We start from the raw sequence: 10,920 nt of genomic DNA, 5'->3' as shown, positions 1-10,920 counted from the left end.
TCTGTCTCTGCCTCTCCTTCTGTGTCTCTCAGGAATAAATAAATAAAATCCTTTTTAAAAAATCAATTAAATAAATAAAGCACTTAAAACTGGGCACCTGGGGGGGCTCAGTCGCAGAGCGCGTCGGGTCGCGATTTCCCAGTCCTGGGATTGAGCCCCCATTGGGCTCCCCCGGCAGGGGGCCTGCTTCTCTCCGTCTATGTCTCCACCTCTCTCTCGTGAATAAATAAAATCTTTAAAAATAAATAAATACAGCGCTTAAAGCATGCCGGCACCACAAAACTACGTGCGTATTAGCTTCTATTATTACTGGATTCAAAATATTGTACTAGCTCTGATGAGAACCATGAATCAAAATCCAGTCCCCACATGCACAAGCCACGTATGAGTAAAAAGCATTAGAAAATCGGGCTAGAACCAGGTAGAGGCAACTGTTTAGAGGAAAGAGATCTTCATTCCGAAGAGTTAATCCAGACGCTCACAGGAGCAAAAGCACTTGAACCGAGTTCTAGGAAGGCGCAGACTCCAACAAGCGACGAGTGAGCCAGACCTCAGCTGGAAAAGCAGAGGATCGTGGCCAAGGCACAAAGGCTAAAACGGAATTGCTCTTTCCCCCAGGACACCAGAAACGCCGACCGGAGGGAGCGAACGGAATCGGTTACGGAGCCTTCATCACGCAAAGCGCCTGGAGACCTCCGGTGAACAGAACTGGCTGCCGTGTTTCACGCAAAGTGACTGGGAAGGCGAGGTTACGGAAAACGGTATCGGTAACAACGGACTCCAAGTCCTGAAACGTAGAAAGGAAATCCTGAACAAAGGTGTCGTTCAGGACGCCTCGACTCCCGCCCGGGGCCCAGTCGCTGTCCGCTATGCTCTAGGTGCCGAACCTGGAGACCACGCGACTCGGGGCCCGCAGACGGCGAAACAGCGCCTCCCGCAGGCGGCAAACGGCCTGGGGCAGTCCCGGGAGGAGGAAGAGACCTGGGCTAAGAACTACAGCTCCCACGGAGGCGCGGCCCGCGGCCCCCTTTCCCTATTTCCGCTTCCGCCGCCCGCCTCCGCGTACCCCCTTCTGGGGGACCTCCCGGGGAGCCGACCTGGCGCGTGACCCCGCGCGTGACCGCGCGTGACTCCGAGAGCCAGGAGTCCGGAGGCGGGACTCTGAGAGCCCATTGGTAGAAAGGCGCCCCGAAAAGGTGGACTTCGACTTGAAAATGTCGATAGTGATTGGAGTTGATGGAACGGGGGCGGGGCTGAGTGCCCGGGAAGGGGAAAGGGGCGAGCGGGCTCTGTGGTCACATGCCGCGGGGTCTAGTGGGAGGAGCAGTTGCCCGGAGGACGCCCGGCGCTTCCTGTTTCCGGTTCCCCGAGTGGAGCACCGCGAGGCGCCTTGGGGGACGCTGGCCTTTAACACGAGTCCCGGGTCCGGGGTCTGCGGCTGGCCCCTCGCTGGCCCCGTCGCCCAGCCCCAGACGGGTGTTCAGCCGGGGATTCTGCGCCTTGGCTGCTCCCTTTGCCCGTGACACGTGAGTATGAGGGGCGTGGAGGAGGAGGGGAGCTGAGAGCGCTCGCACCTCGGCGCGGGGGACGGGGGCTGGGAGCGCTCAGGCTCCTTTGGCCAGGAGTGCAGCCAGAGATCCAGCCCCGCAGCCCTCGGGCGCGAGGGGGTGGTTAGAGCCCCGAAGGGAGCGAGCGAGCGAGCGAGCGAGGACGGACCGCCCCAGCCCGGAGAGGGAATCGACGTGTGTTCGGAAAGCAAAGAAAGGAGGGACCCTGGGTATGGAGTCGTTTGAGGGCTTACCGGATACGTGTAGGGGGACTTTTTGATCTGCGTCGTGAAGGAAGGTAAAGTGGCATCATTTTGGGAGGATACGGCCCTAGGTGATTGGGAAATCAGGAGACTTTCCAGAATCCTGGAAGAAGTTTGGAGGGGATACGTGGGTGGTATGGAGGAGCTAACAGAGGGTTTCTCTAGTGTTTTCTCTTTGTGGGGAGCTTCCGCCCCTCGACCTAGAGCTACTTCTCTCAGGCTTTCCAGCATTGGGGCGGTCTAGCTAATTAAGGCTGCTCTTCCAACGGTGGAGGCTGCTGGAGACAGGAGATAAGGGCCGCTACCGCAGAAAGGAGCCAGACAGCAGAAAGTAGAAATTACACTGAAAAGCGGGAGACGTTCATGGCTCGTCTTGAGGGGTGGGAAAGAGTGAGTGGTGCAGACGCCCAGTAGTGTGAACTGCTTCCCAATTCCTGGCTTGGTCATTGGTCATCCCATTGAAGAGAAATGTTTAGCATTACCAAAATCGGTCTGTTCCAGAACAAGAAAACTGAAGAGGATATTTCAAAATCTTAAAGTCCTGCCTTTTACTTCCAAAGTACGTAGACAAACTATTGCACCTAATTATAGCACCTTAAGAGGGAACTACGGCAGCCCTTGCCCTTCGGTTTCATACTCTCCCTAAGAGATGTTTGCACCCTTGTATTACAGATTTTCCAGAAAATAGCTGTATGCCATGAATCATCCGAGTTGTCCCACCAACTTCGCACATGTTTAATACTTGTATAACCTAGGGCAAATAATTTACTCTCTGTAAGCATCAGCTTCCTCATCTGTAAAATGAGAGAAATGATACCTACTTTTCTGGGCTGTGAAAATTAATGTAATCGAGATGAAGCACTTAGAGCATTTGCACTGAGTCAAACATATAGACAAACATTAAGCAGAAAAGAGAAAAGAATATAAGTTGATTCTCATCCTAACTTGAACCAATAAGCAAATGAAAGATCGTTAAACTCAACTAATGCAGACTGCAGGGTGTTTAACCCTTTATCCTATCCCAATTTTGTAAGATTCTTTGTTTTAATTTGGGAAAAGAAATCATCAACTGTTAACAGATAAGAAACTAACTTTGAAGCCAAAGAACACAGCCTTCTGTATGAGCATTCCTCCAGAAAACTGGTCCTGGGAAAAAAAAGAAAAAAAAAAATCTTGAAAGTCCAGGATGTTGAGTGCTCACTTTGGCAGCACATATAGTAAAGTCCAGGATGTTGAAATTTTAAATTAGATCCTGAGAAAATATAAGAAATATGGCATGTATAAAATCAATCTAATAAAAGGAATCTCTTAATATTTTTTAAGGAACGCAGCTGGTCATGTAGTGTGTTGAGCAATTTAGGGAAGATAGGAGTTTGAGGTTTGAGTTCATTACTCCACCTCCTATTCAGTGATCTGTGTGACAAGTCACTTCCCCCTGCTTTGTCAAAAAGAAAGCAAGGCTTTGGCTGCCTACTCTGATCCCCAAAAAAGTAATGTGAAAGGGGATATACATGTAGTGGTTAAGTGTAGACCATGAACTCTGGAACCAGACGTTCCGGGTCACTACACTGGCTGTGCCTCAGTTTTCTCATCTGTAAATTAAGGACAATGATTGTATTTACTGCATAGAGTTTTTGTAAGAATTAAATTAGTTAATGCACGTTAAGTACTTTTAACAGAAAAGCAAGCACTCTATTAAGTTTCCTATTACTGCTTTAAATGTGTTTATGGGGGCCTTACACTTTATGGTTGGCGATGATTATTCTCTGGAAACATATTATTAATATTACTATAGTGAGTTGGTTTTGGAAATACACAAAGTCAGGGAGACAACTTCCCAAGCATTTTTTGCCCTAGTGGAGTGTGGAAAACAGAAGGTCAAATTTAAGTTTAGTCAGGGCTCAGAGCTTCCATTTTCCTATCTTTAAACTTACTAGTACCCATTAAACTCTGCCTAGTTTTATATTCTAGAAATGCACTGGAGTTGATAAACCAGCCTGGAAAAGAATTAGAGGACTTTAAAGAGTATTAACCAAAGCCCAGGCTTGTAGGATGGAAGCATGTTGTTATAAGTGGGAAAAGTTTGGAAGAATTAGGTATCTGTATTGTAGCAGTAACACTGTTACGAAATTAACAAGTAGCAATGGACTGGAGGACCATTATTGGATACCAGAGTGAAGTCTTTTGCAAGGGTAAATCGGTATATCCTTGGTGTGAAGATGGATTAGAGAAAAGAAAATGAGCCTGGGAAATGGAACCATGTGTTTCCATTCCTAGAGCAATACAAGGAGCAGATGAATTGGAAAGTAACTTACTGACTCCCAAGAATTGTCAGCAGTTAGAAGCATACAAAGACAGTTCTGCTTACTGGAAATTTAGAAACTCTTGTGATTTGTGACATGTAGAGCCCTAGGTAGGTTTTGGAAGACTTCTTTAAACCGCTCACTTGGACCGAGTGAATTTTCTTCTTCCGATAATTTAAATGATTGAATGTTTTTTGAGATGAGCCATTAAAGTAGATAAATGTCAAGTTTGTAATGCTGTGGCTATGTGTATCTCTAGTCATCTTTCTTATGGTAAATGTGAACAAAGACTGATGGATGCTCCTGACTGTTGACAGAAGTTAGGACCCAAAATACTGAAGTCCCTTTCCCTATTTTACATATTTTTCCATAACTTTCAACTAGACAATATCAAGTGTTAAGCTATAATTTAAGTGTTATCTTAGGGAGGGCCACAGGTTGGAGCAGCTTTTATGTACTAGTAATAATTTTAAATATGAGATACCACAGTCTAACTTTCTACAAAACAGTAAAGATGCACATTCTCTCAAAAGAAATAAAACTTTAAAAATAAAAGAAAAAGAGAAACCTAGAGATTAAGAATCCTATTCTGAAAAAAAAAAAATCCTATTCTGAATATTAAAGGACAGGAACAAATAATGGATGAAAGCTAAAATAGACGCAAGAAAATAAAACCCAACATGATAATGAGGAAAACTGACTAGTATAAAATAAGTGATGGATGGAAGATAAAACTGTAAAACTTACACATTCATGTGCTTTCTCTCTTTCCCTTCTCTCCTGATCTTTCCCTGCTTCCTCAACACACACACACACCCTCTCCCAAAAGGATGTTCCCCTTCTTCAGCCGCTGGAGGACTGGACTGCTCCTGCCACTGCTCCTAGCTGTGGCAGTAAGAGAATCCTGGCAGACTGAAGAAAAAACCTGTGACCTGGTAGGAGAAAAGGGTAGAGAGTCAGAGAAAGAGTTGGCTCTTCTGAAGAGGCTACAACCACTGTATAACAAAAGGTAAATGAAAAGAGCTTTGAAGGGCTTCAGAAAATAACTTTGTTAAAGAATCTTTTCCTCCGGGGCGCCTGGCTGGCTCAGTCGGTGGAGCATCTGACTCTTGATCTTGGGGTTATAAGTTTGAGTCCAACACTGGGCACAGAGATTACTTTAAAAACATAAAATCTTAAAAAAAAAAAAAGTTTCTTCTACTTACTGAATTTATTTTAGTATTTCTACTCTATGTGGAGGGACTACATGTATAATAACCTCTGGGAGATGGCTGTAATCTGAATGTTCGTAATACTGATCTCATTGTCCATGATATCTTGCCCTTTTTTTTTTTTTAAGTAGGCCGCATACCCAACACAGGGCTTGAATCCACAACCCTGAGATCAAGACCTGAGCTAGAGATCAAGAGTCAGACACCTAACTTACTGAGCCACCCAGGCATCCCTGCTTACTGTTTTTTTGTTTTTTTAATGCTATAGAGCCAATTCTCAGCCCAGTTTTTAATAGCAATGTGAGTTCTCTTAAGCAGAAGAATAGCTATTTCCAAGACTGGATTCAGGAGCAGCTTGTAGGAATCTAAAAGCCTTATTTGGTACCTCCATATAATAGGACTTTAGGAATATCAGATAAACATTGAGGCCTGTAAACATCATGTCAGGACTCTTCAGGTACATAAATCTGAAGATGATCTTCAAGGAACAAGGGACCATGGGATACTTCCCGTGAATGTAAATCCTCATTCACAGGGAAATAGCAGCTGACACTCCGGCACAGTCTGGAACAGGTATTCTAGAATATCTAGCTGTCTGGGTTGTTGTGTTTTAATCTGTCATCATCAACAATTAGGATTGTCTCATGATTCAACAAATAAAAATTATTCACTAGTAGATGGATATCTCATGATCAACAAATTTACTATTACATTTAGCTGTGACATCAGGTAAATTGATCACTCTTGGGATGGGGAATGGGGAAGGAGTGTAAAGGAAGAGAGGCTGTTTCTCCTAAGGCTGATAGCCAGTAACTCTTCTCTTCCTTCTTTCTCCTCACTTCTCCTTACAGCTTTCAGAGCACTGTGGGCCAGGGCCCAGACACATATATCTACATGTTCAGGGTGTGCCGGGAAGCTGGCAACCGCACCTCTGGGGCAGGCCTGGTGCAGATCAACAAAAGTAACGGGAAGGAGACAGTGGTAGGGAGACTCAACGAGACTCACATCTTCAATGGAAGTAAGACTCTCCCTGTTAACTGACCCCGAGTCAATCCCTCTGACAGTCCTGTATGTGTCAGCCTTTCTCATTCTCTTCAGAGTATCATAAGGTGCACGTGCTTCAGCTCACCTGAGACAATAAATCACAAGATACATAGTTCCACAGCTCCTCTGGAGCCATGACTTAGGACCTTGGTATGTTTGTTTTAAAGTTAATGAAAAACTTATGCAAAAAGAAGAATCTAGCTAGGATTCTGTAGCTTAATGTGTTTTTCAAGCTAGACTTAAAAATATCAACCACGACCATTTCTCATGGAATTAGTCCAACTTTGCCAGTTACATCTTTAGAGATTAAGCTTTTTTGCAAGCCAGTCTATAAAAATTTTCCTACTGACTTGTGCTATTATGTTTCTCAAAAGCCATAAAGTCATTTTGCTGGAAAGGACTATGAGCACCTGTGGCCTAATTCCATTCCTTAAGCAGATAACTGTATTTTCCAGTGCAGATTTTTGCTCATATCAATAATCTAATAAAAAAATAACATCAAGAGTTTGGGAGTAGGGGTTGGAAGACTGGATTTTTGACCGAGCTCATGTTTAGTTGTCCTGTGACTTTGAAAAATCATTTCAGCGAGCTGCCTTTGAACCCCTGCTATGCCTGCGCAGAACAGGGGCCACCTGGTTCCCCCGCCACTGACTCTTTTCACCGCAAGCAACATGGCGGCACCCATGTCATTGTGTTTCTTCATATGCAAGATTAGAAGCAGCATCTTTATTTACTTCCTGTGATTGATGAATCAAAGGATATTTTGCAAAAGAAACTTGAATGCAATAAATATGAGAGAAGAAATGGCTCCCAATCTTAAAAATCCTCCACCTTGAATTTATCTGTGGCTAATTTTAAATCTTAAGCTATCCCTAAGAATTTTATGGAACCTCTTCTTTCGATGTTAGCGGGTGTTCAGAAAATGTGAATCAGTGTCAAAGTATGGGTCATAATTGTTTTTGCACTATCGGTTGCCTAACTTTATTGTGGAAAATTAAGATTATTACATGAATATCTGATTTTTAGTTATCTTAAGGGAACTCAAAGCTATTAGAAAAAAAAAACAAAACAAGTTTTAGCTTGGTATTTCTTGGTTCCAGAGCTCATATTGACAAGGGTTATTTGAATTAAAGCCAATTTTATTGAACTCCTCAATTCCTTTCTACCATAGTACCCAGGCCTGCCTCTGCTTTTCCCCCACCCCAAAGCAACATTCTCATTGTCCCTCCTCAGGTAATTGGATCATGCTGATCTATAAAGGGGGTGATGAATATGACAATCACTGTGGCATGGAGCAGCGTCGCGCGGTGGTGATGATCTCCTGCAATCGACACACCCTAGCGGTGAGGCATCCTGGGCCACACTAACCTAGAGAGGAGATGAAAGGACTGACCTGAGGTGGGAGAGAATTTCCAGAGGGAACAAGATACATTGGGACGGATAAGGGAAAACTAGTTCAGTTTTTCCCTCTGCCACAGACCACCTATCTGCCATCATACATGGAAAATAAGTTGTTGAACCAGGAGAAAGCAAATGTTTTTTTAGCTTGTGGGTTTTCTCTTTTTCTAAATAGGAGTCAAAAGGAAATGGTACACTAAATGTTAGTGTTATGTCCTTTCATCATCAGGACAATTTTAACCCTGTGTCTGAGGAAAGAGGCAAAGTCCAAGATTGTTTCTACCTCTTTGAAATGGATAGCAGCCTGGCCTGTTCCCCCGAGACCTCCCACCTCAGTGTGGGTTCTATCTTACTAGTCACGTGAGTGCTTTTCCCTTTATCAATCCAAACCTCCCTTTTTTTTTTTTTTCCTTTAAACTCAATTACTTGGTGATGTTTAGACTTAAATTGTGTGTGCTATGCTATAACTGGAGGGGGCAAAGCTTTGTGTGAGAATCCTCTGAATTCTATGCAAGTTTTTAAAAATTAGGTATGTTTCACCCCTGATAAATATTTGCATTTAGAGGTGCTTTATATCTCATTACTGGAGGACCGGACAGTTTTTAATACCATTCTATTAGATAAGAACTTTTAAAGAAATGAAACTATATAGCTAACAGGACCTATCCTTGGCTAGAAGTCAGAGTCACATACTAGGTCTTATTTTTTCCTGAACTTTTGCTTTTAGACAGTATTCCAACTGGTTTAAGAAGGTACCCTCCCCAGGGTTTTTTTTCTTCTGTTTTTATTGACTGTAGGAAACAGCTAATGAATAGAAAGATTATCTTTATTATTGAAGTTTTACCATCCCTCAATTAAGTAGAGAGGTCTCTCTTCCATAGGTTTGCATCACTGGTCGCAGTCTACATCATCGGGGGGTTCCTATACCAGCGACTGGTGGTGGGAGCCAAAGGAATGGAGCAGTTTCCCCACTTGGCCTTCTGGCAAGATCTTGGCAACCTGGTAGCAGTAAGTAACAGGACTACCTGCTGAGTCTGGAGCCTGCGGGCAGGGTTGAGTGACCAACCATCCTGGTTTGGACCCAGACTGCGGGATTTCTGGGGACATAGGACTTTGGGTGCTAAAACAGACATCCCAGCAAACCGAGTACAAAGTACTCATTGGCCCTAATACAAAGTAACAAGTAGTATAGCATCTTAGTGTCTGGCCTTGCTAAAGACTTGTTGGAAGAGACACACTGTTGCTTAAATTGAGGAATCTGATAAAGCTATTAAGGGGCCTTGATGGGGAGAAAGAAAGACCTAAGAATTTTTCTGTTAGCCCTGAATTCAATTTTGGCTGGTCCTGTGTTTTCTCTCCATTATCTTTGAAGAAACCTAGTTTTGCTGTATTCTTAGGCCACAGGTACATTCTGCCTCACCCTAGAAGTTGGTTATTCCAAATTATCATTTCCTTCCTTTGCTTCTTTCTACAGGATGGTTGTGACTTTGTGTGCCGCTCTAAACCCCGAAATGTGCCTGCTGCGTATCGTGGTGTGGGGGATGATCAGCTGGGGGAGGAGTCAGAAGAAAGGGATGATCATTTATTACCAATGTGATTGCACTTTAAATGCCCAGCTGCTTCTTCAGTCCCCCAAACCAAAGCATACTCAGCAGTCTCAGACTGATTCAGTCTCAGACTGATTTCTTAAGCAGTCTCCACTCCAGTCTCTCATCCCACCCTTAACATTGCTCTTGCTTTTCAGTTTGCTGTTGATTTGCATTCTCTTCTACTAGTAGAAATGCCTTCCCTTGATTCCCTATTTTATTGTTCCTCTAGAGAGGTACAGTTGTAGGACAGAGATAAATAGGGCCTGTGCAAAAGAGGCCATCACACTATCTCTTGCTATCAGAAGGTACAAGTAGGATAGTTACAGTGAACAAAAAAAAAAAAAGTGTGGCAGGCTCCCTGACTCTTTTTTAAACACATTTTCACAAGTTTTTGAGACACTGGATTTCTTTAATTAAAAAAAAAAAGGCAAACATTATTTATACAAGGTTTGATTGCTTTCATGCTGTTACTCTGTACTCTACAGTAGTCTCCATGAGAACCTGGATGTAATTTCTTGCTGCTTGAACTACTCTACAGTGTAATACTTGGTTGCATTCCAAGTGTTGCCATTTGGTCAGAGCCTGGAGATGTTGCAGACTTGCTTCTCCCACCTCTGGGATTAGGATGGGGAAAATATTTAATTTCCCACTCAGAGGATTATGAAATACCATCGCATCATTTGTTGGCCTTGGAGTGACCTTATTGTGGAACTGGGCCCTGGATTGGGGGTTCATGGTCATTAGTCCATTATGTGGCCAAATGCCTTATCCAGAAGTCTAGTCCTTCAGAAAGGGAAGGTGAATTGGACCTCCTGTGCTACAGGGGTTCCAGAAAAGGAAGTCTTTACTTGTAGTGGGATCTCCTCAATGGCTTTCTTCTCCCACTTGCAGTAAAAACTGGCCCAAGCTTTTCTTCTAAGATGTTTCCCTCTACTAGTATTTCTAAATATGTTGCACTTCCTTCACAGGCATGTCGACTTCCCCTTTGCCCCCCCAAATCTTCTGGAAAGGGAATGAAAGCAGAGGTGGGACATCTAGGGCTTTGCCATCCTGTGCTCTGGGTGTGGAATGCTGCTGTACCTGTCCCTTCTGGCTCAGGGAAGTATCTTCTTGCCCACAACATTTCTGTGGGGAGAGGTTCTGAATCCTCTGATGCTTCCACTTTTTTGATAGGCCGGGTGCCCAAGAAGCCTGGCCCAGTCTTTCTGTAATAGTGAACCTGGGCCATTGAAGAGTAACATGGCTCCACTGGACACAAGAGGATGGTGGAATCAATAGGCAGGGGCTTTTTATAGCCTTTATGGAAGAAAATGAAATTATTTCATCTTTGGACTTTTAAATACTATTGGAATGATTTTTTTTCTTCTTTCTAAACAGGGAAAATAATGTTATATAAAAGCATCTTTTTTGTTATTTGTTTGCATTCCCTCCCCACACTGGTGTTTTAAAAATGCAAAAACAAAAAAGGAAAAAAATTACATTTTTTTGTACAAAAATACTTAAAAAATTAAAAAAAAAAAACCAGTTGCCCTTGTCTTTTGTGTGAAAGAGGAGAGTAGAGACAC

The 10,920-nt window shown here is 43.5% G+C and overlaps 1 protein-coding gene across 4 annotated transcripts; it reads left to right on the top strand.

Annotated features, from left to right (window-relative positions):
- The first annotated feature begins 1,322 nt into the window (after positions 1-1,322).
- Positions 1,323-10,795, top strand: M6PR (mannose-6-phosphate receptor, cation dependent). 4 transcript variants are annotated; one of them, XM_055336761.1, is made up of 8 exons: positions 1,388-1,526; positions 2,312-2,369; positions 4,943-5,122; positions 6,176-6,342; positions 7,602-7,711; positions 7,996-8,126; positions 8,648-8,774; positions 9,241-10,795. In XM_055336761.1, exons 3-8 carry the CDS (start codon positions 4,944-4,946, stop codon positions 9,361-9,363), a joined length of 837 nt encoding a protein of 278 aa, XP_055192736.1. In that variant the 5' UTR covers positions 1,388-1,526; positions 2,312-2,369; position 4,943; the 3' UTR covers positions 9,364-10,795. The 4 variants fall into 4 exon arrangements, with proteins under 4 accessions (XP_055192735.1, XP_055192736.1, XP_055192738.1 ...); XM_055336760.1 differs by lacking the exon at positions 2,312-2,369 and having other exon boundaries at positions 1,323-1,526; positions 9,241-10,792; XM_055336763.1 differs by lacking the exons at positions 1,388-1,526; positions 2,312-2,369 and adding an exon at positions 1,605-1,845.
- The last annotated feature ends 125 nt before the right edge of the window (positions 10,796-10,920 follow it).

The sequence above is a fragment of the Nyctereutes procyonoides genome, unplaced genomic scaffold, assembly GCF_905146905.1.
Source record: "Nyctereutes procyonoides isolate TBG_1078 unplaced genomic scaffold, NYPRO_anot_genome, whole genome shotgun sequence".
Lineage (NCBI taxonomy): Eukaryota > Metazoa > Chordata > Mammalia > Carnivora > Canidae > Nyctereutes > Nyctereutes procyonoides.
The sequence above is the reverse complement of the archived record's forward strand: the minus strand, read 5'-3'. Positions and strand labels throughout refer to the sequence as shown.